This window comes from Penicillium subrubescens, assembly GCF_028828155.1.
Source record: "Penicillium subrubescens strain IBT 31985 chromosome Unknown utg000010l_segment0_segment0, whole genome shotgun sequence".
In the NCBI taxonomy this organism is placed as follows: domain Eukaryota; kingdom Fungi; phylum Ascomycota; class Eurotiomycetes; order Eurotiales; family Aspergillaceae; genus Penicillium; species Penicillium subrubescens.
Genome location: NW_026643160.1, coordinates 1,665,021 through 1,692,574, shown reverse-complemented (window position 1 = coordinate 1,692,574; position 27,554 = coordinate 1,665,021). Strand labels below are relative to the sequence as shown.

At 50.7% G+C, this 27,554-nt stretch overlaps 10 protein-coding genes across 10 annotated transcripts; 4 read left to right on the top strand and 6 right to left on the bottom strand.

Moving 5' to 3' along the window:
* Positions 1–1,988: 1,988 nt before the first annotated feature.
* On the bottom strand, positions 1,989–2,195 carry N7473_011778 (uncharacterized protein; the record flags this gene model as incomplete). Its single annotated transcript, XM_057157717.1, has 1 exon — positions 1,989–2,195. The coding sequence occupies one exon, from the start codon at positions 2,193–2,195 to the stop codon at positions 1,989–1,991; it is 207 nt and encodes a 68-aa protein (XP_057003567.1).
* Positions 2,196–3,011: 816 nt separating this feature from the next.
* Positions 3,012–3,905, top strand: N7473_011777 (uncharacterized protein; the record flags this gene model as incomplete). Its single annotated transcript, XM_057157716.1, has 2 exons — positions 3,012–3,225; positions 3,307–3,905. 2 exons carry the CDS (start codon positions 3,012–3,014, stop codon positions 3,903–3,905), a joined length of 813 nt encoding a protein of 270 aa, XP_057003566.1.
* Positions 3,906–4,019: 114 nt separating this feature from the next.
* On the bottom strand, positions 4,020–6,059 carry N7473_011776 (flavin monoamine oxidase family protein; the record flags this gene model as incomplete). Its single annotated transcript, XM_057157715.1, has 1 exon — positions 4,020–6,059. One exon carries the CDS (start codon positions 6,057–6,059, stop codon positions 4,020–4,022), a length of 2,040 nt encoding a protein of 679 aa, XP_057003565.1.
* Positions 6,060–8,277: 2,218 nt separating this feature from the next.
* N7473_011775 (putative plasma membrane ammonium transporter (Ato3)) lies at positions 8,278–9,359 on the top strand (the record flags this gene model as incomplete). Its single annotated transcript, XM_057157714.1, has 5 exons — positions 8,278–8,549; positions 8,621–8,721; positions 8,786–8,905; positions 8,963–9,138; positions 9,195–9,359. The coding sequence occupies 5 exons, from the start codon at positions 8,278–8,280 to the stop codon at positions 9,357–9,359; spliced, it is 834 nt and encodes a 277-aa protein (XP_057003564.1).
* A 510-nt stretch (positions 9,360–9,869) lies between these two features.
* N7473_011774 (vacuolar protein sorting family 37 protein) lies at positions 9,870–10,923 on the bottom strand. The gene is made up of 2 exons (XM_057157713.1): positions 10,568–10,923; positions 9,870–10,508 (listed from the first exon to the last, which is right to left on the bottom strand). Exons 1-2 carry the CDS (start codon positions 10,729–10,731, stop codon positions 10,022–10,024), a joined length of 651 nt encoding a protein of 216 aa, XP_057003563.1. The 5' UTR covers positions 10,732–10,923; the 3' UTR covers positions 9,870–10,021.
* Positions 10,924–11,427: 504 nt separating this feature from the next.
* On the bottom strand, positions 11,428–12,087 carry N7473_011773 (ankyrin repeat protein; the record flags this gene model as incomplete). Its single annotated transcript, XM_057157712.1, has 1 exon — positions 11,428–12,087. One exon carries the CDS (start codon positions 12,085–12,087, stop codon positions 11,428–11,430), a length of 660 nt encoding a protein of 219 aa, XP_057003562.1.
* Positions 12,088–12,530: 443 nt separating this feature from the next.
* Positions 12,531–15,011, top strand: N7473_011772 (tRNA ligase; the record flags this gene model as incomplete). Its single annotated transcript, XM_057157711.1, has 1 exon — positions 12,531–15,011. The coding sequence occupies one exon, from the start codon at positions 12,531–12,533 to the stop codon at positions 15,009–15,011; it is 2,481 nt and encodes an 826-aa protein (XP_057003561.1).
* Positions 15,012–15,398: 387 nt separating this feature from the next.
* N7473_011771 (putative Golgi traffic protein SFT2) lies at positions 15,399–17,569 on the bottom strand (the record flags this gene model as incomplete). The annotated part of the gene is made up of 4 exons (XM_057157710.1): positions 15,399–15,551; positions 16,350–16,500; positions 16,950–17,070; positions 17,335–17,569. The coding sequence occupies 4 exons, from the start codon at positions 17,567–17,569 to the stop codon at positions 15,399–15,401; spliced, it is 660 nt and encodes a 219-aa protein (XP_057003560.1).
* Positions 17,570–18,432: 863 nt separating this feature from the next.
* On the bottom strand, positions 18,433–18,820 carry N7473_011770 (uncharacterized protein; the record flags this gene model as incomplete). Its single annotated transcript, XM_057157709.1, has 2 exons — positions 18,433–18,604; positions 18,678–18,820. 2 exons carry the CDS (start codon positions 18,818–18,820, stop codon positions 18,433–18,435), a joined length of 315 nt encoding a protein of 104 aa, XP_057003559.1.
* A 6,224-nt stretch (positions 18,821–25,044) lies between these two features.
* On the top strand, positions 25,045–26,604 carry N7473_011769 (basic helix-loop-helix domain-containing protein; the record flags this gene model as incomplete). The annotated part of the gene is made up of 1 exon (XM_057157708.1): positions 25,045–26,604. One exon carries the CDS (start codon positions 25,045–25,047, stop codon positions 26,602–26,604), a length of 1,560 nt encoding a protein of 519 aa, XP_057003558.1.
* Between the last annotated feature and the right edge of the window lie 950 nt (positions 26,605–27,554).

The following is a 27,554-nucleotide window of genomic DNA, read 5'->3' as shown; positions in this document are numbered from 1 at the left end:
AAACTCCGGGAAGATATGCAGATACTGGATCGGCACCTATATTCTATGCTTTGAAGAGGGTACGCCTAACAGTGCTCCAGGCTAAATCCCAGATGTATCCGCGCACCGAAAATATTCTATCAAGACTTGAAGAGTCTTTGCGTTATTTGCAAAATGACCCGTCCCGAGGAGGGTTTGTGTTATCGCTGTTACTCTACCTGGTGCTGTTCCAAAAGATGTCGGGAACTGGACTGGCCAGCGCACAAGCTTTAGACAGTACCTTGACTTCCGAACTAACCGCCCATCAGACACGCACAAGATCGGCGTCTGGTTTCCTAGAGATGAAAAAGAGCCACTACTTGTATGGGTGCCTATCGTTTTGAAAATGGGCGAATACCATCCCGATTTCGATGCGTTTCTAGGCCCAAAGCATGCTGTCTTGTTCACCCTGCCGTTCGACGAAAATAAGAGGAGGGGTTTGATTTTGGACCACCTAATCACGATACACTATCAAGACTGGGACGAAAGACCACCTAAGTTCAACGAATCTATTCAGAATGCGGTAACAGCCTGCCACGGTATGCGAGTGCCTCAAAACCTCTGCGGTGATTATGTTGCATTGAGTGGCAGGCGTGGAGACCCACCATCTGGATATCTTGATCTAGACTGTGCCGATTTTCGACACATTCTCGATTCTTCAGCAGATATTTCGATGAAACTATCAGCGAGACACCCAGTGGCAGCTCTGTGTGGGCTGTCCAAATTAATTGCCCCCTTGAGCAGAAGCTCAAGAGCTGTGAACTGATTCAACCGGTTGTTGTCGATCGTGATTTCCCAAGCACTAGGATGGTTTCCGGCCTGTCCACGGTACTTAAAGATCCGGTATGGATATGTCACATCGATAATGATGAGCTGAAGGATGGAATCGCGCTACTGGATGAGCCGCCGAGGAATTCTTGGCGAAATATTCATGCTGAAATTCTAGCGACTGAGATGGATCCAGAATCTGACAGGTGGGGTACGTTTAAGAGTTCCCAATGATTCGACGGGAGCTTTATAGTGATGCGGCGATGTGGAAAGGATCTGGATGTCCAATGGGTGCAGCGTATATGCGCTTACTTTCTCGAGATTCTTCAACCACTCATTAAAAGGTCACTATTTGGGGAAGAACACGCGACGATGTCCTAGCAGAGGTTACACGTGAGAAGATAATGGCATGGAGACATTAGAAATGCATCATTCATTTATAGATATCAGGACACCACGTAAATCTTTTTGAAAGGTAGTGATGAGGGAAGAATTTAGGAACGTTTCGTATTATATGGAGGTTGTGCGTGGGATAGAAACGTCTGACGCAGGTGCTGAGTACCAGCTGCTTCTTCGAGTATTGCCCTCGGTATTCTCCCTCACTTAGGAGGTGACAATACGAACACGTTCTACATAGTATCCAGCAGTAAGGCCGCGAGCCAGGTCGAACCCGGAAAATCACGCTCGGTAATGCGGTAAATCATAAACCGGAGCACTAAAATACTAGGCAATTACCTCGCCGGTAGCATCTTGACTTCCAATGCCACAAACGAAGTCGTCCGGGGTGTGTTGAGCCCTGTGTCGCATCACACCAATAGTCTAGTTGCGGGCCTTCCTCTTTAGGTCATTCGCCACGGCATTCCATGTCATCCTCCCCAGGTTTTGTAAGATCTGAGAGTGGCGTTATATATCTGGCGTTGTCTAAAGCTGGATCAAGTGCCATGTACCGGACGTCGACGACCATGATCCCAATTGAAAAAGTTTCTGCCCCAATGATGATTTCCTTTTCTCCACCCAGCCCTTGCCCGGAACAAGAATGGGAAGCAACCATGACTGACCGCTGCAGTGATGTTCCCGTTGGAAAATAGCGATACATGCATCATAAAATTCACTAGGGCATAAAGAACTTCCGCCAACTCCCAAGGCAGAACCCGCACCTAGATCATACCTGCTGAGAGGTGCGGAGAATGTCACAGGCGACCTCACGGACGGTGTTTCCCGTTATCTTCTTCGAGCAGGCTGAGATACTCATAGAACTCGGCAGCTCCGTTCCACACCGGGGTTCCGGTAAGCCCAGTAGCCGGGACTTGGGTTGCGCGTGAGCAGGGCAATACGCTGGTGTTGCCTCGTTCGAATAGAATTGATGTATTGGCGCTCGTCGAGTACCACATGCTCAAACCAGTGGTCATAGACACTGTGATATTTCTGGAGGATCTTGGCCTTGAAATGTGTCACTTTGGCTTCAGGATTCTTGACGAACTCATCGCCACCGGTTTATGAACGGATCCGGCATCATTGAGGAGATAGGCCGTTAGGGGTCACGCTTATACGCAAAAAGAAGCACATATAGCAGCAGGTATAAAAAGAGCGAGCTCTGATCTATGTTCTCCCGAGAGAGATAGAGAAGGGAAGAGCAGGAGAGAAGAGGAAGTATATCGTATAGACCACAAGAACAAATGTTTGCGGTAATCTGCATTGCAGCAAGCGGAAAATACCACCAAGTAGCTTGCAAGGCCAAGCAGAAAGAGAAAAGACGGAGCAATCCGCAGAGGGAGGCATCTCCAACACGGTCTTAATTCCGTTGTATCATTCAACAGACTGCATAATAAGCGAATCAAAGAGACCTAGGCATCTTGCTTAGTCCACACCCATCGAAAAGATTCAATCATGGAGTAGTCCGATATCGAGTTGACCGATCAGCCTTGCATGGCCGATGGTTGCCACGACTGTCGTCGCATCGAGGGGTCGATAGATCGGCAATAAAAAGCTCCATCCAAAACGTGAGCTGAAAGCACCACAGCGCCAAGTTTTGCTCAAGAATTGTATCGGCAAGAAATTTCCGGCTGTGAACATGGCCTCGACGCCTGCGTGGTTCAGGATAGGGTATCCGTTAGCAGTTGATATCAATGACGTCATATTTGATACACGAGCATGCATACCTTAAATCGACCAGTCACTTCTCTACCCCTTCCAAAACCAAAATCCAACATCCAATCGGTCTTGATATGGCAGCAGCCACGCATGGATTTGCTTTAGTGACGCCCGCGTCTCGCGGAATAGGCTTTGCTTTCGCGCAGCAACTACTCTCGCAAACCAATGTCCCTGTTGTGGCTACGGCGCGGAAGAACTGTGATGAACTCCGCGGAAAACTACTATCTGGCAAGGGGGTACCTTCAGATGCGGAGAAAAGACTGCGGATAATGGAGGTTGATGTTAAAGGTAAACAAATTTGATTCCCTCCTATAATTTTGATCCTACGTTTTTCTACTTCAGAACAATTGATCTAACGTGCTGCCGCAGACGAATCAACAATATCATCAATGGCGGATAAAATTCGCAAAGAATTACCGGAGACACCACTTCGTCTAGCTCTCACAATTCCGGGAATTTTGCATGTCGAGAAATCTCCATCTCAAATCGACGCCGCCAATGCACTTGATAGTTTCAAAGTGAACGCGCTAGGCCCACTCCTTCTCATGAAACACCTATCCCCATTCCTCCCAACCAAATCCGCGTCTGGATTCCCAATTTCGGAAGGAAATCTACAGCTACCATCCCACGCCATCTATGCCATGATGGCGGCACGCGTCGGATCTATTTCTGACAACGCGTCTGGCGGATGGTACTCGTACCGCGCGAGCAAAGCTTCCGTATATCAGATTGCCAAGACGTTTGATTTGTATCTGCGTGGCCGCTGTACTGAGAGGGCTATTGCGGTTGCATTGCATCCTGGTACTGTGAAGACGGATTTTACGAAGGAGTTTTGGAAGGGGAGGGATTTGCTGGAGCCGTTGGATGCGGCGGATAGACTTTTGAGGGTTATTGCGGGATTGCGACCGGATGTTGATGGTGGGAGGGGGAGGTGTTGGGATTGGAAGGGTAAAGAGGTTCTACCATAACGTGGAATAGAAAAGGGGAATTCCCGAAGCAGCAAGGATGTGCTGATCATGTCATTATACGTGTCTATCATCATTTCTCCATAGAGACTATATACAACTCACGGCAAACGCCGCTTACAACTTGATCCACCTACCCATCCAAGTCTCCACGATAGACTTGGCCTCATCAACAAGGCCAAGGTCAAGCAGCAGCTGAGTCGTTCCACGCACCGCGGAGTCAAGAGCCGAAAAGATCCAAGCATGTGTATAACTCGTGTGCTCACCGATGAAGATTGTCTTGAACTCTGTCTGATAGTACGCCGGCAGGTACAGCTCCTGCTGGCCAACAAGCGGATCCGCCCAAGCACCAGCCTGATGACGGTCAAACTCCCAGCACTGTCGATCGTAAATACCAGTGAACTGCTCAGCAGCAATATCACCATGCACTTCGACCATGGTACGCTGAATGAGAGCGACGTGCTCTTCGGGGTTGAGAGCTGCGGTCGAGCGCGCCGCTGTGCCGGAGATATACGAGGCGAGAATAACACCGGGTCCGGTGCCGTTCATGTTGTAGGAAGGATAGCAGACACTTCCTACGCCAGAAACATCGACAGAACCGCATCCACCAAAGATGGGATTCTCCATGTGTTCCCAAAATCGGGTCTTGTACAGCAGTGCCATTTTGCAAGCAGGATCGTAGTTCAGCGAGGAAATGGCACGACTCAACAGGGAGGAGTATCTGGGCAGATCCCAGAGCCGGACCTTGCTGAATGGTGCTGCAACGACTGCGTAATCAAATTCGGCTGTTTTGGGGATCATCTGCAGCGGGTCGTCTCTCCATGCGACAGAAATTTTCTCGGTCGTCTCGTTGTAGATAAGACTTTGAATGGTGCGGTTGAAAGTGACCTTGTCAGCGACATGAGGATAGAAAGCACGAGGCAGGGATTCAAGACCCTTGTCAATGGTGCGCCACTTGGTTGCGGCAAAGTAGACGTCGTCGTAAAAGTCACCCCAAATGGGAGAGTCGGTGGTTCCTGCAACATAATCGCTGATGTTTGCGTTGTAACCCAGGGCATAGCGCAGATACCCAGCTTCAGACCAGTGGAACATGCCATCTTCCACGGCTTTCTTGTGAGCTTGGTACATATTGGTTGCGATTGCTTGGATGGTGGCACGATCTTCCAGTTTGGTATAGTTTGCATACGCAGCCTCGGCATCAGCGACGGCAGTTGCATTAGATGATGCCGCTGTGTATACAAGAGACGAGTTGGCTTTGACTTCTGCTGCAGTGGGAATACGGCCATTTGGTAGGCGATTGCCACCTGATGAAGCGGGAACATTGGGACTACTTTGCACCCAAGGAATGAAGTTGACTTGCAGATCAGGTCGATCAGAGTTCATCTCGTTGAGCACGCCAGCCAGCTGGAAGACCATGCGGTGATCCATAATCTCGAGGGTCTCGTTGGTGTCTGCATAGTTGATGCTGACAGGGAAACGCATCGGTCCCATTTCCTGGTATTGGTATTGGTCCGGCCGAGTGTTGTTGAGGTATTTGGTGCGAATACGTCCGCCAACTCGCTCCGAGGACTCGAAGATGTGCCAGTTGTGGATGCCGACGGACTCTAGTAGGTGACTTGTCATGAGGCCAGACATGCCTCCGCCCAGGATAGCAACTGAGGTGTTCTTTGCCTTGGTGATAAAGGCCTTATTATTCTTCTTGGACTTCATATAGGCGACACCGTCGAACCAGGGACCCATTGCATCGGCCACATCGGCGATACTCTCGCGCTTGGCGATGGGCGAGGCCACGCTGACTGGTGAAGAACGACCAAGCAGGGTCGATCCAGAGAATGCATGGAGACAGTGCGCATGAGGCGCATCTTCGGGAGTTATCCAGACAAAACGGTCTGGCTTTGCCTCTCGTTTGATAAAGAGGCTGCCAATGTCATGGTGACTGTGCATGGGACTTTCCATGCCACAGTCTCCATATACCAGCTTCAAGTGTCCCTCAAAGGAGTCATCGAGGAATTCGACATGAATATTGTGCAGAGAGTCGGCTGTCACAGGGCCAAGATCATGAAACCGGACGATCTCGATATCGCGTTGTACGGCAGCTGTGAGGCCAAGACCCGAGATGCTTAGCCCGACTAGGGCGTGGCCAATAGAGCCTCGCATTGTGAGATTATGCAGGGGCCAATTACTTGGTTATAGTGAATGATTGATAGTCAATACCATATCCCATCGCTTCGTATTCAAGCCTTTTATACCACAACAGATCGCTATCTCGACAGCATTGGAAGCCCATTGGTATTCCGGTCCTCATTCCGGCACTATCATGCTCTTATCACAACCATAGCACTGAATAGAGGCCAAAATAGGCCGTAATCACGATCCTCAGGGTCCTCGCTAAGCCTACGCGACATCGTATACGAATCTATGGCTTGATAGTTACGTAAATGGGAACAAGCGAGAGAGCAAACAGCTATCGCAATCAACAATCGCGGCCGAGCAAAGGAGTCGATAGGACTTTGGATTCGTCCAGGCAGCCGATAAAAGTGTTATCAAGAGTGGGAGGAGGCTATCTTATCAACAAACGAGGGGTAGCTCGACCGAAGATGACCAAGCAGCTCGTCTCGCATTTCTTCACCAGAACTGGGGGAATGAATTCCGGGGTATACACGTTGCTGCGGGATCAACCGCGGCCTCCTTCCTGATCAGGTTAGTCCCAGCTACTAGGTCGATGCCACTCGGCAATTCTGCACCCGACAGATAAGTAGAGCAGATAATCTATCTTATCGTCAACGGCTTTAGTTTAACAGGCGCGCCCTACGGAGTACATCCTTATATACAAATGCGACCACGGCTCGGCTAGTCAGTCTTGGCGGGAGATTCTTATCGTAGAAGCTGTCGGGGCTCGGGATGTTGCGCTAACTACCGAGAAACGCTGACTAAGTACCGTGGTTGATCGTTGCTTGAATTTTGACAGTTTTATGGATTTGCCGGGGGGGGGGGTTTGTCCGGGTCTCGGGGAACGACGATATCCGACGGAGTTAAAATGGTGTTTAAACCCGAACATAAAGACTGTCGTATGCATGATGACACTTGTTGGCCAGTGGGTTGTGCTCGGATGCATACTTTATGTATATATCCGGCCACGGATTAGCTCCGCGGAGGTAGTAGCGGGCATGACTCTTTGGAAACTACTGGCATTGGAATATGGTCGAGGCCTTGATGCATTTATGTTAGGTAGCCATGACGCTTGGAAAACGGAGTTAACCCGAAACTTTTCTGCTTAGTTAAGATGATTTGGGATCAATAAACGGTCCATCGTTGTATCAACTTCCTTCCTTCTATCCTTTAGAAGAAAGAACTGTGTGTGAGTTTCCAATAATTCTTGATCGTTAGGCTGAGAATATGGTTTGAACTCCGTCGGGGCTTGAACCTAGGTGACGCCACTGTAGATTTCTCCTTCCAACCGGCTAAGCAGACCGAGGTCCCTTTTCACCAGATTAACGCCAAGATGCATAGTCAATGAAACGCAAACCAGTGCGGAATGCCAATCTGCAATTTCGAGCAAGGCATAACTCGGAGATATACATATCAGACCAGAATTGTGCACTCATACCCAACTTCCTGAGACAAAGTAAGCAAGGCAAAGCTTTTCAATAGACTTTCGCCCAGCGCCACAAAAGCCATGAAAAGTTTGGGCGCGTTGTAACCTTTTATACTTCCAAGCATCGAACCACTCACAGAGTCAATCTCCCCCTAGAAGCCGAGGCAGCTAACCATGCAGCCGATTTGGCCCCCGAATAACCCTGCATTTCCTCGGTTCTCCGGGGTGCTTTCGCGTGGGGAGACCCTCTTCGGGGGGCGAAGATGACTAGTCCCCGCAGTTTATCTCCGCAAAAAAACGTGTCCGGGACCCGCTTGCCTCTGGAGGCGGGCTGGCGCGCTGGTGTATTGTTGCACTAGCGAATGATAGTGCCCAATGGCCTCCTTTCTTGCTCCATAGATGACTCTGATGTAGGCTATGCAAGGCACTTTGGATTGGATCTGGATCTCGGTTTGACTCTCGGGGCTGGGGCCTAGTCTAGAGGTATTCCGAGATTGGAATAGCTAGGGGTCCCGATTTGGAGTCTGGGGTCAAGATTTTGTGGGGATGGAACACGGGGGAATCGAATTTGGAATTGTTGAGGGGAGCTGGGGTAATGCTGGAATGAAAACCTGGAATATAAGATCGGGGTTTCCCCGATGTTGATCATGATATAATTGGGATATTCCAGGCTTCTTCTCTACTTTTCTTCGTTGCTCTAATACGGGACCATTTTGCGGTCACCTTGATTAACCCTTTTCACATATATTCTTACATTGGATAAATATTTCTTCGCCCAGTATGTCGGACGAGAACATCAGCGAGAAGCATGACGCCGCGACTGTTGAGATGCTGCGTCGCTACCAAACAGCTGAGAGTGTATTGCTTCCGATTCCCCGCGATGCCTTTGAAAAGCTCTATCTGAGCCCCAAGACACCGGCGGCCGGTAACCTTCGTCGTACCTTTGGTAACCCGACTCCCATCTCGCTACTGGGCTTCTTGCTCGCTGCGACACCGGCTGCGATGTTGACTATGGGCTGGGGTAACTCGGGCGGAAATGGCGGCGCTATCCTGTGAGTTCTGAAAATGACAGTTGCCAAAGGGGGTTTGAATATTTTCTAACTATCTTTGATCTCTTTGACAGACCCGTCTATATTTTCTTCGGTGGTATGGTCCAGATCTTCGGAGCAGTGGGCGAGTGGATTCTCGGAAATACCTTCTCGAGCGCCCTCTTCTTCACATACGGTATGTTAGCAATGAACTTTCACAAGAAAGGAGGACAAAGCAAGTATTAATTGAAGTTATGCAGGAACCTTCTGGATTGTCCAGGGTACATCTCAAATTCCCTGGTACGGCGTTGGAACCAATTACTCCCCCACTGGCAATTCCCTTGAGGGCATGCAGACACCGGAATTTGCTGCAACCACCGGTTCGTCAATTCTTGTACTTTCTTTCCATGAGAATCAGTAACTAACAATATATACAGGTCTGTACTATGCTATCCTTGCCATCCTAACATTCGTCTACCTCATCTGTTCCATCCGAACAAACGTCTGCCTCTTCCTCGCCCTATTCCTGCTGGTCATCACATTTGCCTTGACCGCTGCGACATTTTTCCAGATGTCCGTGGGCAATCTCGCTCATGCCGCAACACTAGAGAAGGTATGGAATATTCAAGTCTATTAATGTCTGTTTGTACTTGCTAATTGTTTGAACAGACCGCCGGTGGTTTCAACTTTGCTCTGTGTCTACCAATCTGGTGGATCTTCATTGCTCAGATCTTTGAGGCTGTCGATTTCCCGATTACGATCCCGGTCGGTGACCTGAGCACGGTGATTCTCGGAAAGAGCCAGAAGGCGAAGAAACGTGAGGCTGAGGGCTAGTAGTTGAAGTTGGCTGATCAGAAGTTGGAATGGTTAGTTAATGTTATGACTAGCCCGCTGGCTGCTGGACATCTAGGGCAGTGTTTATGAAAAAGAAATAGTTTCAGGCAATGACATCCAGTATGAGAGTCTGGAAAAGACGAGCAACGTTTCAAGACTTGGCAATAAGCGTAGATTTGGCAACTGTGGACTCAGTCATAGAACTGTAGTTGAATATGATCGATCAGCTGCATGCCCTTAAAGAGCGTCTTCACCACATCCTGGTTAAACCCATACTCGGGAGACTGGAAACCCTGAATGACCACCCTGTCTAAAGATTTATTCCGTAGGTCTTATCGCCGGTACTCGAATTTGAGCTTCACACAGTCTCCTCAATACTTGATTCTCGCAAATATCATAGGGGAGAATTGTGTCGGCCGGTGGATAGGGGCATCTACCATGGACATTCCTGGTTACAACCCCTAGTCCGACGATTATGATTAGTTTGAAGTCCCGTAAGAACGTGTTTGGGATCCCGTTCAGGACTCTACTGTTCAGTGACATAGTAGTGTCCTGGTATATCCACGGTAAATATAGATTCGGAGGCAACACGGCGTTACCAGAGAGCGAGGAATGATGAATGGGTATATCAAAGTTTATACATGACTAGTCCAAATATTCAATCACCGCCAACCACCAACCCTCCCCTCATCCCACCGCGCCTTCGCCTCCTTCCTCGCCGCCAACTTCGACGCCTCCACCCTAATCCGTCTCACCCAATCCGTAATCTCCTTCTCCGTCGCCCGTCCATGATGATCCTCATCCAAGAAACTCTCCTCCACAGCCTGACAAACCGCCTCCTGTTCCGTAATCGCCGCACTAAGCCGTTGATACAACGCCTTGGGCGACCACGGCGCCAACGCAGCGTCCATCTCAGTCTGCTTCTTGCGCCAGGAGACTTCCAGAGACTGGTGCGTGAGGAGCATTGTTTCTGTTTGGCTGCGTAGGTCGGATACGTGGGATTGTAGCTCGAGGAGACGGGCTGCTAGGTCTTTGTTTACCTGGAGCAGGGATTCGAGGTTTTGTTGGCGGGTTGTGTGGGAGGGGTGTTGGGCTGAGAGGGCGGAGATGAGGGTTGGGTTTTGGAGGATTGATTGGAGGTCGGTTGTTCTGGGAGGATAGAGTTAGGAGGATTGTGTTGTGGGGGGGGAGGGAGGGGTGCGTCTTACGATTTGTCCTTTACGATGTCTGGTAGCCAGCCCTCTTCGATTGTAGGCGGTGCGGGGAGGGATAGTTGAGCGTTGACTTGATACTGCGCTTGTTGACTGTTTGCTGAATGAGGATCGGGTCGGTAGCCAGGCTGTGGTTGTTGCGGCGTCGGCATAGAGGACATGTTCTGAGGGGTGCCTCGTCGGCTGGCTTCATGGCTACTTGGCTTGGGTGGTGGTGGGGGGAGGTGTGTCGGGATTAATGGATGGGTTCATGATTGTCGTGGTCGAGTAGAAGGAGGATTGCGTGGGATATGGGGAGGCTGGTTGAGACATGATGCCGGTGAGGTGTAGAACGTGTAGTGTAAGAAGTGTGGGGTTAAGAGAAAGTTGGAGATGCGGGCACCTTAAGTTAAGCTTGGCGGCTCGTTGATTAGACTCCTGATAAGATTAAGACTAAGCTTATCGGATAAAAAGAATGATTGATAGATGAACATGGATCATAGAAAGGAGAATACTCGTTAGATATCTTCTATATTGTATTTATCATTCATCTCGTTATATTCATTCTTCCACTGAAGCCCAGCCTTGCGAATAGTGCTCCTCGCGAAGGCGGCTAACAACAGGCTCCTATGCCGGTCTGCAATCCGACGCTGCTCCTAGATCTCCAATTCGCCAAAACACGGTCACCAGGGACTGCGTATTTGGGCACAATGCCCCGAATCTCAGGAATCCGGTTGAGTGTGATAGAGATCTCGAAGGCATGTCGGGCCTTGCAGCATGGCTTCATGAATTGTGGAGGCTCAGCTCGCAGGTACAAGTCCTGACGGAACGGCACCAGGGTATAGGAAGTAAAACCATCAAAACAACATGCCCTCCATCTACTCCGTCCTCCTCCGAATTTCACGTTCCACAGTCTCAATGCTGGAACCAGAAATGGCATCCATGACCAATGCCCGCAATTGCTCTTGTGTAGCAGCGCTGTTGAAGTCTTCGCGAGCTGCCAACTCGTCGATACGGCGTTTGAACTCGGGATCAACCTCCATTTCACTAGCATTGACTTCTTGCTCTGACATTGTACCAATGTTCACCTGCATGTTGCCAGGAATGGGCGGCGGAGCGTTCAATGGCCCCTCCGGACCGTCTGCGGGCGCTGTGGCAGGAGCGCCGGCGACTTCACGGAGGTAGGCGACCACTTGAGGGAACTCTTCATCGGCCTCCATCTTCTCATAGGCCTTGAGGCCATCATCGTTGGTCTTGTTATAATCCACGCCGAGTTCCTCGACCAGGCATCGCGCGATCCTGGGAACCTCGGCCACGAACAGGCAGGTCTCGCCGTCTTCGTCGAGGAGGTTGACATCCACATTGAACTCCTTCACTAGCGCACGGAGGAGATCGACATGGCCGTATGAAGAGGCGGCGTGAAGCAGGGAGTACCCGTTTTCGTCTTGGGAAGAAGCGATCGCAGGATTGGCACGCAAGAGTTCGAGTAGCGCTGACGGGTTGTCGCAGGCCAACAGGTAAGGATTAGGCTGAGCCATGCTTGTGCCCCACAATGAGTCACTGAAAGTTGTAGGAAGGGGATAGAGTGACTAGAATTGACGGTTTGAGGCGAAGTAACGAGTGGGCTGAGCTTTAAAAAAAGTTGCCAGGCGGAGCTCGAAGAATTTTGGCGGGGAAAAAAAGAGCGATAAGGCTGGCCGCCTTACCGTTTTGGCTCCCCGCAGGTTGTGACTCTTCACGAATGACTCGCTTCTTTACGAGCTTGGAAGTTGCTTGTTCCACCGCTTCGAGGCTGGTGCGATCGACTTCTTTGTTTAAAATACCTTGTTTGCCAGCTACCAAGACCAAGACATAACCAGCGCTCTTTGTCCCTGCCCTTTTCCTGCCGTCCACCACACCCCACCTCGCGTGTCCCCCCTCCATCTCACCCTCGATTACGATTCCTCCTCACACAAATCGCAACCACGATAAAATTTTGATCATGGCGACGCAGGATCCGTCAGTGATCGCACAGCTTGTGCGCGACCTCGATGACGCCCGCAAGCAGTCTAAGAGCGAAAAGAAGCGAAGCTACACCTGCAAAAAGACCACTTTCGATGTCGCGGGCGCTAAGGGCGTCACCGTAGATTCTTGGAAGTTCATGGACTGGGATTACAAACGACCTGACCTGCCTACATATGCCCGTGGTCTGTTCACAACGCGGCGGAAAGACAACATCCCCGAGATTGCGGTGCGCGGCTACGACAAGTTCTTCAATGTCAACGAGACCACCGACACACAGTGGCGAAATATTGAGAACAAGACCCGGGGTCCCTATGAGCTGAGCGTGAAGGAAAATGGCTGCATTATCTTCATTTCCGCTCTCGAGGGAGACAAACTGCTAGTGTGTAGCAAGCACTCTACTGGCGTCCGCTCTGATACCAACATGAGCCATGCTCAGGCCGGTGAGCAGTGGGTGGAGCGACATGTTGCGACAGTCGGAAAGTCCTCCAAGGAATTGGCCCGCACATTGCGCGAGATGAATGTCACGGCAGTTGGAGAGCTTTGCGATGACAGCTTCGAGGAACATGTCTTGGCCTATGATGAGGCAGCCGCCGGCATCTACATTCACGGCCTGAACTACAACCAGCCGGAGTTTGCTACCATGTCAGGAGACAAGGTCCACGAATTTGCAGACGCCTGGGGCTTCAAAAAGGCAAAGTTTGTGGTTTACGATGACATTGAGTCTGTGAAGAAGTTCCTCGAGGGCTGCGCGGAAACTGGTACATGGGACGGCCGCGAGACTGAAGGGTTCGTGGTTCGATGCCAGATCAGTGACCGTGATAGCGGCTACCGGGACTGGTTTTTCAAGTACAAGTTTGAAGAGCCATACTTGATGTACCGGCAGTGGCGTGAATGCACCAAGGCAGTTATCTCTGGAAAGCTGCCCAAAATTAAGAAGCATCACAAGATCACAGAGGAGTATCTCCAGTTTGCACGAAGGGAGTTCATCAGGAATCCTAAGCTTACAACGGAGTACAATCACAACCATGGTATCATCTCTCTACGGGAGAAATTCTTGCAGGAGCGTGGTTTGAAGGGCTCTGAAATCATCGCCATGGAGGAGGCGAACGACAAAGTTAATGGGGCCACCAACAACATTATCATCGCCCCAATCGCCTCTTTGGGATGCGGAAAGACAACTATTGCGCTTGCCCTGGTTCATCTCTTTGGGTGGGGTCATGTTCAGAATGACAATATCCCCAAGCAGAAGGGTAAGCCGAAGCAGTTTGCCTTTGAGATCACTCAGGCCATGGCGATGCATCCCGTTGTAATTGCAGACCGCAACAACCACCAGCGTCGGGAGCGCAAGCAGCTCATGGAGGACATTTTCCCCGTCATTGCCGAGACTCAGTTTGTTGCTCTGCACTACGTTCATGAGCCTAAGGCTGAGCTTCTCCCTGCGATCCAGGAGGTTACTCGGAAGCGGGTTCTTGAACGCGGTGACAATCACCAGACAATTCGCGCCGGCTCCAAAAACAAACACGAAATCGTCGGCATCATGGACGGATTTCTACATCGTTTTGAGGGTGTTGATGTCGAACGGGATCCCGACATGCACTTCCAGCATGTTATCGATCTGGACGTGTGCGCCTCCTCCCGCCAGAACCTCGAGACCGTCGTTACTGCCTTGCATGCCGCCTACCCTCGTGTGATCCCCACTATGCCTACCTCAGAAGAGCTCGACGCTGCCATCGATGCCGCCATCAGCAACTACGAGGTCATGGAGGATCTGAGCAAAGGCTACAGCACCCACAAACCCAACAAGCAGAAGAACCTGCCCGTGGCTGTAGCCCAGCAGAAGCCCGGGCCAGTGGCGACTCCCGCCATGCTCGCCCGCAAGATCGAATACTTCAGCATCTCGGTCCCAACATCTGAAATCACCTCCACCCTTAAATCCCTCTTCACCAACACATCCCCCGAGACAGCCCGCCTGTACAACCAACTTCACAACTCACGCCGAATCCAGGCAGCCTTCCACGTCACGCTGATCCACCGCGCCGCATCCAAAGATAACACCGAGATCTGGGACCGGTACGCGAAGCAGTACATCGACGTGTTGACCGCTAACCCCGGCAACGACCCCATCGCTACCCCACCTAAGCTCGGCCCTGTACGAGTCCGTCTCGAACGACTAGTATGGGATAACCGGATCATGGCGTTCGTCGTGCGGATCGTACCCGCCGAAAGCGAAAACGAGGGTGCCGCGGACTCGACCTTCCCGTGCGCGAACGCTATCCCTCATATCACTGTCGGCACGGCCTCGCCGGATGTCAAGCCCAAGGAGAGCAATGATTTGTTGCAGCGGTGGCACGAGGTTGGATCGGGTGGGGAGACGGGGATCTTTGAGGCGGAGGTGCCGGGTGTTAAGCTTGTTGATGGGTTGGTTGGTGTTGTTATGATGCGGGGGAAGCATCAATGATGATGAAGTGTTTGCAGGTATTAGTGATCGGATGGCTTTTGTGGTTTGAGTTTATTTTTTGCATTAGCATTTTAGCTGCATGCTTGTAGCTGTTGAATAATAGCTTTGGATAGCTTCTACATGAAATTAACGAGAGAAATATTGCATACTTCTATCCAGGTTTAGTACTCAGCTATCCTTCTTTAGATTGAAGATAGATTCACAAATCAAGTCCGATAATGCATAGTGATTAGACGGGAGTATTCAATTCTATCTACCATCAACCTACATATACAATACACAAACTCAGAGGAGAGACTGATCAATCAACACTCCCAGCCACCTGAATAGAATAGGGAATCCGAATCCTACTTTGTAGCTCCCACGACGTATTTACCTCTTCGGTGTTCACCCACTAACCCAAGCAGAAACCCGGGACACACCGAAGCGACCCATGAATTGCAATCCCGTGCTGCCCATGGGGAAGTAACTGACGAGATACCAGACGAGGGCGGCGAGTTGGAAGATGGATGAGATGAGGGTTAGGAAGAGGTTTTGGAGCTGGGAGGGGTGTTAGTATGTTTCTTGAGAAAAGACGGGACAGCAATAGTAATAGCGCGACGGTAGAAAGTGCAGAAGGCAATAACGGGGTAGGGGTATAGGGGAAGGGATAGGCAGCTGAAGATATCCGGTCTAATCTGGATTATTGAGGATCAACCTCGACATCGCTATCGACATCAATATCAAGATCATACACCACCGGCGCAGACAGCAAGCATAGAAACACTGGCAGTATCAAAGTATCAGATGCGCAGGTACAGTGAAACCTGTCTCAGGAGTGTGGACAGTCCCGCCTTACAGACGTAGCACGGCGTTGTTGGGTGGTGAGCCCATTCCATATCAGTCTCGCGGCTGTAACGCAGAATCCTGATAACGTTGCACGGAAGAACGGCAAGGTGATCTTGCGCCAATTGCCGGCTCCTGCATGGGTCTCTTTTTGTCTTGATGCTGTCCTGCAGGTATCCCTTTTTCTGTTGCTGGGTGGAGGAGGGGGTGGTGGTTATCAAGCTCATCGGGGTGACGGGTATAGTCACGTCGTACTGCAAGATGGATTTGCAGGATGCAAGATTCCCCTTGCTTTTGCTTTTGCAAGCTTTTACGGTGCAACCATCGTACTAGGATGATGATAGGGCAAGTGGCGATAAGGGGAGGGGGAGGGTGGTGTGGAACAAGAGGAGGAGAGGGAGAGGGCGAAGATGATCGACAGCCCAACTCGACTCGACGATACCAGAAGCAGATAATGGGAATAGGTAAAACTTCGAAAAAACGAAACTTCGAGAAAAAATTGAAAGTACATACCCCGATAGCAAAGTATAATGTCAGGGCAATCGACCCGAAATAGGCGGCCGTAAACGGCAGCCGTGATCCCGAGACCAAATGTCTAGCGTAGGACCAGGGTCCCATGAGGACCGCCCATGATAACAAAAACAGGACTGAGCCGACAGACCATCTATGCGAAAGAAGAAGGGAAACAAGTTAGTAAACAAGTTCGATCGCGAAGTTGGATAGAGGACGCGCGCATCTTGCGTGGATTTTGGGGGCTTGGCTTAAGGCGTAGGTAGGCGTGATGGTTCGATGAAGGCGACGAATAGAATGCGTCAAGCGCGGCCACACGAACTTGCACATGGCCCGAGCGAGACGGCGCGAGTGACCGGGGTAAGGGTGTCGGGATTTGAATGGGAGGGGAGAAAGTGTGGCTATGCAGGACAGAACGCGAATGCGAGAGGGAAGAACATGGTGAGATGTATGGAATGTATGGAGGTAGAGAGGTAGAGGGTGGCGATTGGGGGAAGGGGGATGGAAGGCTAAAGCGAGGCTGAACTTGATAGCACTAAGGGTAGGGTAGGGCAGAGTTTGGCTGAAGTGTGGGAGGTGAAAAGGACTAGCACAGACACTTACAGGACGGCGAATTTGCGAGGCTTGAGCGTAAGCACTGGGAAGAGGAAGAAGCAAATCATGAAGCAAACGGCGGCGCCCAGGTTGCAGGCGCCGAAGATGAGCATTCGATCCCATCGACTCACTGTATTCAAATCGGTTAGCCTGTACTCTATAGTAACGATGTATGATCGTTGCTCCTGTCGGATGTCGACACTGTGGACAAGCATGGTGTAGGTAATGGTGGAATCCTTCCCGGCGCAGGAACTGCGCGCTCGTCACCTGCATCTCATGTACAGACATGCTCAACGGTAAGATCGGGGGATGGGGTCACGAGTCATGCTTGACTCATATCAAATCAAGGAACAGGAAGATAAATGACCAAGAACAAACACAACATCCAACTTACAAGCAAAGAAGCCCTCTTCCTCCTCGCGTCGAGTAGCCGCAGGTAGCGGTGCACCGGGGCCTTCATTATGCGTGGGAAGCTGAACGTATCCACCTTGACTGAATGGGTTCAACGACTGCAGACGCGAGAGGAACGGCGTCTCCGCAGAGCTATTGTTAGTGCGGACGGGAAAATCCGGGTCTCTACGCGACCAGCCCAGCGAGTTGACCGAGTCGCGGAACGAGTTGTTCGCCATAGTTTCCTCAAAACTACTGTGACTTTGGGCTAAGACTTGGATCAACGGGTTTCCAATCGACCGGGAAAGGAAAAGTAGAGAGTAGGCAACGACGAGCAGGCAAAGCGTGCACGGCCTCAATCTATCGGCAAGACAGGCCCGTGGCTGAGGAAAGACCTAGAAAGAACAAATGGCGAGGAGCTGTACGACACGGCTCTAGCCAAAAGAGAAAAAACGTCTGCAGGGACTATGCACGATGAAGTGCAGGATGATCTGCGCCAGATGATGCGCGGCGGTCTAGCAGATTGGCTAGACTGGGGAAGCTAGCGACTAGACCCAAGCCTGTGAGGAGCAGATGACGCGGATCCGGCTTCCGACCTATTCCCAGCGTTCTGGCACAGAGACTGACTCTGCCTAGCGGGAATCGCAGGTACCCAGAGGGGGAGGGTGCTCGTGCCGAGTGAATACGGGGGTCTGAACGACCAACGTCAACGTCCTTCGCAGTGCCGTGATAGGAGGGACCGATGCCGATACGATGTGTGGACTGGTAGTAGGCCGCGTAGCTGAAAAGCGATTATGCGCGAGCCGATCGAAAAACCTTCTTGGTGGGCGATCCTCCCGATCAGCTCGTGGTTAAGATTCCTGGACGGTTGCCTTGCCCGATGCCCCAGACTGGATGCCCTGTTTGGCGCCTGAGCTACTCGGATCTTTCAAAGCGAGTTTCCGGTTAGGGCTAGGCTTGTTAGGGCGAGCTGCGATACTGCTGAAGCGGGGGTTATGCAGGAGGGTTTCTTTCCGATGCGGCAGGGGCGGATCGAAGAGCGTACGACGTCAACAGAGGGATGGAGGCGGCTGGAATCGTCAAGCGGATAGACGTTGAACCTTCAACTTGGAAGAGGGATGGAGTGGGCGATCGTAGCTGAGACAGTGGTTTGAAGTGATTGGACCAGGAAGCGCTGGGCTAGGAATGGTCGAAGGTTGAAGAGGGGGGGGAGGAGGATGGAGGGCGGATGACGAGATGGCGTGAAGCTACCGATGCGACCAACCCTGATCGGCCTGTGGGGGAAAGACGAAGCTGTCAGATGACGGTATTATCGGACCGAGCCAGGCCCGGGCTTTGGTTGATTACCTTAGTGTAGATGTTAGTGGTTGGGTCCTAAGGTGCTGGTATCTCTTGACTATGCGGAGTTCGATGAGAGAATCCGGAGGTGATGAAGTTGGGTCCAGGGGGTCTAAGCCGAAGCGGGGCACAGACCACTCCGCATTTCCCATTATTGTTTTGGTATACTTCAAATCCAGAGATACTCTCTACTTTCTTGTTTAACCCTGGAATACTTCTCTCATGACTGCTTGTCTATGGGTCATGGATTTTTTCTACATTATTACTTATCATGAGAACAGACTCTTTTCCTTTTCATTGGCCTCATTCCCAACTAGCGTCAACAGTTCAAGCTCTACCTGGTCGAGTTGCTCATGCGGTATGCCCAGCTGGGACTTTCCGTGCCCTCCACCTAGATTAAACCAATCATAGTGTCCTTAGTATAGAGTACTAAATTATACATTGTATTGTATGCAATATGGGTATCCCACTATCGATTTCAAACCTATCACACCCTCTCCATGTCGATCCTCTGGCTGGTGCACACCCTGTGGCGATCGGTGGAAGAATCACCGATGCGATCAACTTTCTGTTAGTCTGCAGAAGTCCATCTTATCAATATATTGCATGGAAAAAGTATATTGCAAAGTATATTACCACGTATACTATCGTAGATTATCTTGCCTCGCCCCTCTTTTCTTTTTCTACTTCCCCTCTCCCCCCATTACGTCCACTCCTCCCCGCAACTTCCTCCACCCTCGTATCGGAAACACTCCCTGGTTCTGCCTAGCCCATTCATCTAGACGCAGAATACTAAAGTTTTAGTCGATGCGTAGCCGATGTGATGTTGCATAAGCCCGTCCTGTAGCTACCCGACCTGTGCAACACTGTCGAATTGTCCGATAGCCGAACAGGGCTTGCCCGCCGCGCCGCGCCGCCCTTGGGTAACATCCTGCCTTCTTGCTTGACTGCTAGCCTCATTCTTGATTTCTTGCTTTTTTCCGCATTTTTTTTTTTAACTTTTTTGGTGAGATGGAGGGGTGTGTGGTTTCCTGGGAATGGGGAAACGGCGATATTCCTCCGTAGTATGTCTGATGCACATGCAGCCGGAACTCTCGCCTAAAGGATGGACCTGCTTACAATTTGAAAGTATTATATTGTGGTAAAGTGGGAGAAGTAACTTGCTTCCACTGCATGAGCGGCAACACCCGGATGCTCTCGACGTCATCGTAGGGCTGTGTACAATCGATGCGGCCGCGTTTAGGACCGTGTGGATGTGGATTTGGAATGGGAGGACGATGATATGCCTACTATAGTATAGTAGTACTGACCACTACAAGTGCTATCTATACATGCATGTGCCCTGGAGTGGATATCATTTCCATGCTCCCTCATCTTTCTCATCCACGGTCGAGCACCGAGCACCTCCTTGCATTACCATGGGAGTACCGGCGATACCCTCCGAACCTTGACGGGACGGGACGTGAAGTGATCCACGGCCTTTCTGCTTGTAAAAAACGGAGATCCACCGTGTTTATCATGCAAGTTGACGATTTAGTTACAATAGAAACGGACATTATGACCTACTCAGGAATGAAGCAAGTGTGTTAGCATTGGAGCTAGTGTTTAGACCTCCCGCTTAGCATGAAAGTCCTCGGATACTACGGCTTCGATTATGATAAAACTGCCAAGTTATATCATCATCCTCCCGGGATGGCACTAGGGTGGCTTAGACACATTCCGATGATGCGCATGGTGCATGGGAATGTTCTCGCGTTCTCTTGTGGCTCAGTCTTTTGCAAGGAAGTAAAAGCCAGCCAACCGGTTTTTGTATCGAGCTGCACTAAAAGAGTTGAAAAGGTGTGGTTGACAGACGCCATCTATTGGCCGCTCATCTCAGACACATTCCATCCTGACCCCCCTCCTCCTTCTTCTTTTCTATCACGCCGCCACATTCTCGGTATTCATTTGTGCCCGACACACACCTAGAAATATGTATTTGTCAACTTCAGAGTCAGGATGAAGACGCGGCAGCTACGCAGTCATCTTGATTTTTTATCAGCCCTCTAGGGCCCACTAGTGCAGGAGACGACATATCATGTCTTTTATCGCGTCACTGGAGCCTGCAGGTCACGGACCACCGTTTTGCGGCGTCAGGCTTCGAAAGGGTCGGGGCTGGAGAGTCAAATGGGTGAAACGGGTGGAAATGGACAAATAGGGTTGGCGGGGTTGAAACTTCCACACCCCCTCCTTCTTCTTGATGCTCTCTTCTGCTTCTCCTCTTCATCATCAAAGCTCAAGGGCTCCTGCGCCGGGCTGCACCTGCACGGCTGCACGGTCCAAGCTCTCGTCGATCCGCGCCCGACATGATCGCCACCACTCTGCACTCTGCAGTCTGCACGACATCGTCGAGCAGACTCGCGCATTGACGACTTGTAATAGCGTTGGTTTTTGTTCTCGCTCTCGCTCTTCATCTTTGTCCCGATTATCTTCAGGACCCGATATCCCCGTGCCGTTGATATTCTCCGGTTGATATATGCCCCGTGCTCCGTATTCCGCGTATTCGATTCTATATGTTTCGCCCGTCACCCAGATATGTTTACACTACAAGCACGAAGGCATCGAACAAACAATATAACAGACGTCATATCATATTGTCGGCATCTGAATATGTACATGAATATCCCGCAAGTCCTCCTCTAAATAACCTGTCGATCCCCCCCCACCCCCCACATTTCCGGTACCCTACCCCAAATTCACTATCTACTATACTACTAACTCCTCCTACTACTCTCCCGCGCTCTAGCGTCTCTAGTGCCCTTTGGTACGGGTACATCTTCTGCATGCCTGCGGGCGATCGTCCTCATCGTCTCCATCCACCTTTGCCAACCCACATGGTCTCATTGGCGGATCTCTCATCTGATGTTCTCCCAGGATGGTCAACCCCCCTTTTCGCTGGCTCATCGCTGATGTCAACCCTGGAACCCTCGGGGACGCTAATGCACCTTCAACCTGCGAGATGGATCGAAATAGGGTTTCGTTTCCGCACCGGATGACGGACTACTGGTAGGTCTCAGTGTGGTAAGATGGGTAATAATGGGTTCGGAAAGGGTGTAAGATGTGAAAGATTTGTAAATAAAAAGAAGAAATGTAAACTTGTACCCTACAGTAGCTCGCGTTAACTCCCTCTGTGTCTTTCGCTCGTGTCGCGTTTTCTCTGGTATGTCTGTAACCCTAAACCGTTCCAGCGCGGTTGGGGTTGGCATCTGATACATTCCTCTGGCCTGTGCTGCCTTGACACTCTTACAAAGTTAGGTCCTGGTTTTTGGAGGTTTCTCCTTCTCGTCTTCTGAGTCATGACTCGTGCACAGGTGACAAACACAGACTTGGTAACTAATCATGGGATTAGCCCGTTTTACTAAATCCGGCTGTATCACCCTTCCCCCCTTTTTGCTGTTTGAATCTTTCACGGTCCTGGTCATTTTGGTGTCTTGGGTCATTTTTCGTGTTGAAATGATCTTTCCAGATTATACAGACTGTAGTCTGATTATTGTTTTTATCTTTTTGATATCATCGGAATGATTAGTATTATCTTTTCTAGTCCCATCGTCATCGTCTTTATCTCCTTGTGATGCTTTTCTTCTTTGCTAGATTGGAAGAGGCTCGGGGGTTAAACCGGTCGCCACTTTTCTACTATCCCTCTATCTAACCCTAACACAAGCCAGTACGATCTACATGTTTACATTGGACTCTACACAATTATACTTCTCCCCCCTCCCATCCACCAGAGAAGCCTAAAATAGATCAATGACACAGGCAGCAAAATCCCAAGCCCTAGAATTCCCAGTCAATAAATTACTAAATTATTCAGAATCAAATCACGCTTACCCAAAATGAACTATCCAACCCACACCATAGACACCCACACCCCTCTGCCTACACCTACACACACTACACACCACCACCATCTGATCAACGTCCCAGCAAAAACAGGAAACAAAAACTTAAAAATAAACACCCAAAGAGTCAAGGATAAGAATAAATCAAATAAAAATCATTATTTATATTCATATTCTACATTTTCTATCTAAAATAAATCCCCCACACCCCCCCTTAACCTCTCCCAAAACAAGCGTAGTATGTCCGATGCCGAAGGCCGGCAAGCCTCATCGATTCCCACCGATCGACGGGCTGCATGACCGATGTTGTAATATATCAAATGAGAGGTGCAGGACGAGAGTCTGTGGGAGCAGAGTTCTTAAAGTCTCCTTCCCTCGCAATCTGCAAGTGCTTTTTTTGAATTCTTTCCCCCCTCTCTACGCTTGCTGTGTTGGCACTGCATCACTGGTCCATCGAGAAATCATCCGCTCTTCTAGGGCTTCGAAGATTGTTCTGTGCTGTAAGCTTCGCTCGACTCGACTCGTTCCACGTCACCGTCACGGTTTTGTGTCGCGCCTCATGATTCGCATAGCTTGGCTTGTGGATCTTGTAGGTTGGCTTTTACCAAGAGGATCGTGAGATCTTCTTCGATTCTTCTATTGCAGGTACGTATGTGGATCCTCAGTTGGTGTTCCTTGCCTTGACCCTTTCCTTTCCTCTTTCCCCCTTTCCCCTTCTGGTGCTTGTTCCTGCATGGATGATTGCTGCCTGCACGAGCTGGCTGCCACGTGCTGGGGCTCTGCGGTTGTTGACGTGGTGATATGTCGATGGACTGCACTCTTGCTTCTTGTCTTGATGCTGTTTACTGTTGAATGCCTTTGTGTTGATGCGAGGCCATCACATCCTATTGCTCGATATACTTTGGTCCTTTACTTGCAACGGTTGGAGAAAATTTCTAACACTGTCCTAGTCTCGGTCTCTCCGACCAGCAGACTATTGCTCAGACCTTCAAACCAGCCTTGAGAACAAACCTTGGAAGGTTGTTCAGCTTGGTAAGCCTACATTTCTATACTTTACTACACTTTGCCTTTCTACCCGAGCACCATCCCCATTTGTCTGCCCCAGAAAATCAAAGAGCAAAGGAGAGGAGAGAAGACAGACGAAGAACTCGATTACGTGGATGGCTTCGTATTCTGCATTGCAAAGCGAACGGTGGGGCCTCTGCTGTAAGACGACTATTCGGGGCTTGAGACCCGGGGGCCCTCCTCGGGAGCTGTGATCCTGTGGAGAGGCTGAATGCGCAGGGTCAAGGCGCACTCAGACCGGCGCAAAGGACATTTTCAGCCGAGGAGAGAACAGACACACTTTGGTCAGATCCAAGTTGGCAGGTTCACAGAGTTTCCAGCTTGTCCAGTGGACTGGTAACTTGCCAAGTGTGATTTATTCTATACTTTCATACATACCAACAAGTGAAAGTGTCAACCAACTGGTGAATCATCCCAGTGATCGCCACCACTCACCGCCCGCCCTTTTTTCTTTCTCTCCACCGCTTGTTTCTCCCCCCCCCCGCCTCTCTCCACTCTTCGGGTCTCGGGCACATCAAACTATCAAGCTATCAAGACATCGAGTCTCCTTGGGGTCTTCCCTTTTTGGTGCAGAATTGATACCAGCTGTTGATCTGAGAGAGGCAGGATAGTCATCTATCTATCTGAACTCCTCTTTCACTTCACCCGGGCTTCGTTGCTGTTCCACTGCTCTTGCGACTCGAGGCTTGATTCTCTCCTGCGCTGTTCCCTTGAGGGCCCGCGCTTATCTGCACCCGCCCTTTTTCCCCCTCTCCCTTTCTTTTCTGACTCGCCACGTTTCCGCATCTCCTACCCATCTGCCCTGGGCCTTTGGTTGCTTACAATTGGTGTCTTCTCTATTTCTAGACTGCACTATCTTATTCTTCCATTTATCTTCTGCGCGATCGCCTCAGCGTGGTTGCGAATCCGCATTCCCCCCCCCCCCGATAATTCTCCCCGAGACTGTCGACTCATCCCACCGACCCTTGGCCTCGAACTTTTCCCCTCCTGTCAACGCGAGCGCATATCAACCATAGACATCTTGTCGCTTCTCCTCCGCTCTTGACTCGGAAGGTATGAATATTCCCGCATTCTTTCCGCTGATCTCATCCCCTCAAACCCTCGTGGCGGGCCACCTCGGTTGCCTCGTTGCGTCTGGCTGGATGAAGCGAGCCAGCGCATCTTATTTGCCGACCCGATCCTCGCTGCCACCTACCTCTCCTTTCAATCGCATGTCGAGCTAACATTTCTTTTCACCCTCGCAGATATCATCTTATCTCCGATACCATCCATACTTGCTTTATTAATCCCGCATTGACGGCTGCCTGACTGGGCCCATCACTACATCAGAGAGAGGGTCAGTAATAATTCAGCAAGACGACCTCGTCACCCTTCCTCGCCAATTCCACGTTCGTTCCCCACACTATCTACTGGGTTAAGGTCTAGTCTGCACAATGGCAGGAGCAAGTCTCTTCATCAAGCACGAATCTGACGATCACAGCAACCCTTTCATGATGTCTCACTCCGGTTACATGGGTAATCACTTCGGGAACCCCAATGAGGGGGTTGACCCATCCGACTTGACGATGCAGCAGAGCGGTTTCATGCCTTTCTCTTACGGCTCGCAGCAGAACATGTCCTCCAGCTTCAACTTCGGTAACTCCGGAATCGACACCGATGAACTACTGGATCTCGAGATCAGCGGCCAGAACGGAGTCCAGCGTGACAACAACATCAACTATCTCCAGGATCAGTCCGGAGGCATCGCCATGAGTCACCAAAGCCAAATGTCACAGATGTACTCGAATACCCCGGACAACGCCCCGATGGCTAGCCCTTTCGTCAACAGCAGTTTCAACTACGAGCAGTTCCGCATGAACCAGCAGAACCATAACCATCACTTGCAGAATGCGAGCTCCTTTGATCAGAACTACTTGAATGCCAAATCTCGCCCGAGCTTGGCCAACATGGATCGTACTTCATCTGACACACGAAGCCCGATGACCCCGAAGACACCCGCCTTGGGTTCCTTGACTCTGGGTACCCCGGAATCCGGCAGCTTCCCCGGCCAGCCGATCCGAACATCCGGGATTCAGCACCGCCACCAGAAGACACTCTCCAATCAATGGGACGGAACCCCCGGCAGTGCACACTCATATGTCGAGTCTCCGATTGGATCACCAAACCATCACGCACAGCAGCTTGGCATTTCGGAGATTCTCAAGTCGGGCAAGCATGCGTCATTGCCTGCCAAGGTTGACAATCACCTTCCTGGTAGCGCCCAGGATCTCGAGTCTCAAGAGGCCAAGCGCCGACGACGCCGTGCGTCACACAACCTAGTCGAGCGCCGTCGTCGCGACAACATCAATGAGCGTATCCAGGACCTCTCCCATCTCGTACCACAACACCGACTTGAAGATGACAAGGTCCGCAAGCAACTCGTCAACAACACCGCTCTCTCCATGGCCGGCGCCGGCAGCAATGCCGCAACCTCTCTTCTGGCTGGTGGCAATGGCCGCCGCGCCACACCCGGCAACATTACGTTGGGCCTGCCCATCGAAGAGAAAGAGAAGGGCCCGAACAAGGGTGATATTCTCAACGGTGCAGTCAGCTGGATGCGCGATTTGATGTGGGCCCTGCACGTCAAGTACCAACAAGAAGCGGAGCTCGCCGAGATGATCAGCAGCCTAGGTGGAACATGGCCATTCGAGCCTACAGAGGAAGAGAAGCGCATGCGCAGCGAGATCCTTGACGCCCTCGAGAAGAACGACCCCACCTCCTTCAGCTACACCCGCGGGCCGGGCAGTGGTCTCCGCGTTCCCAAGCACACCAACTTGGCTGGCGACCCCGTCCAGGGTGGCAGTGATGGCTTGACACCACCCGGCATGAGCCCCTCGTTCCATAGCGGAGCGAGCAGCGCTAATGGTGCGGGTCAACCCCAGTACTGGAATAGCGCCGGCCATGCGGCTATGAGCTTCAAGGAGGAGGATGAGTATGGCATGGAAATGAGCTAGACTAGACGTTTTGTCTGGTTCTATTGTGCTATGCTGTGCTGTGTTGTGGCCGGTTGGATTCCTGGCCTGCATTATGGAATGACTTCGATTTGCATACTCGGCGTCTGGAGGAACCGATTACTCGGCGTATCGGGAGTGAGAGGGATGTCGCCTCTTTTTTCATAGGGATTTATTGTTATAGTTTTTGCATTGTTGTCATTTGAATCGTCATTTGCTGTGTTTTATTCCCTCTGCCGTGCTCTGCGAATCGATGCCGTGGCTGGACCTGACGGACTTGGATGTCATCCATTTCCTGTCCCCGTTCTTCGATGACTCGATCCGATCTTTGTCTTTTACCTGGACTTTTTGCACTGATCTCGGCTCGGATATATTCCGCTTTGTTTTATGATTTACTTTTCTCATATTCCATCGATACCCTGTCTTTCTTTTTGGATTTTTGTTCTGCTTGTCTCCTATGATTGAATCTGAACTTGTTTTCACCTACCCACACTCCGTTCTTACACTTGCTATCACCGCGCTTCTGTCCGTGCTTCTGTCCGTGCTTCTGTCCGTGCTTCCGGCCTTTGGATCATCTCTTTACTTGATGATTCTCTCGGTTTGAGATTGCTCACTTGGGCTTGAATTTTCTCTCCCCCTCTCCCCCCTCTGGTGTCCGTGCCATGTATCTTGGTCCAAGATCAACTCTGCCCTTGTGCGTGTGTTTCGGGCGCTTGTTTCTTTCTTTCCCTTGCGCTCGGCCTTTTACACTAATACCCCTCTTCTTTTCACCATGTTCTCGCATTCTGTTTGGCAGTTACTTGGTTGGGTTTTTTTGGTTGGCTGTGCAGGTAGTAATTTACTGGCTATGCCACTTTCCTCTTGTGAACCGGGTCTTGGTCCGTTTCGAGGTTGTAATGTAGAACCCCTGCGCTCTTGCATGGTGGCGTCGACTTGTATATCTTTCTAAAGGT

What these genes read in the sequence shown, in the direction of transcription:
- N7473_011774 (XM_057157713.1), bottom strand. Translation starts at nt 10,731, where the DNA reads ATGTCCTCTATGCCGACGCCGCAACAACCACAGCCTGGCTACCGACCC. An exon ending in GACATCGTAAAGGACAAATC is followed by an intron (nt 10,509 to 10,567) that starts GTAAGACGCACC and finishes CTATCCTCCCAG; the next exon opens with AACAACCGACCTCCAATCAA.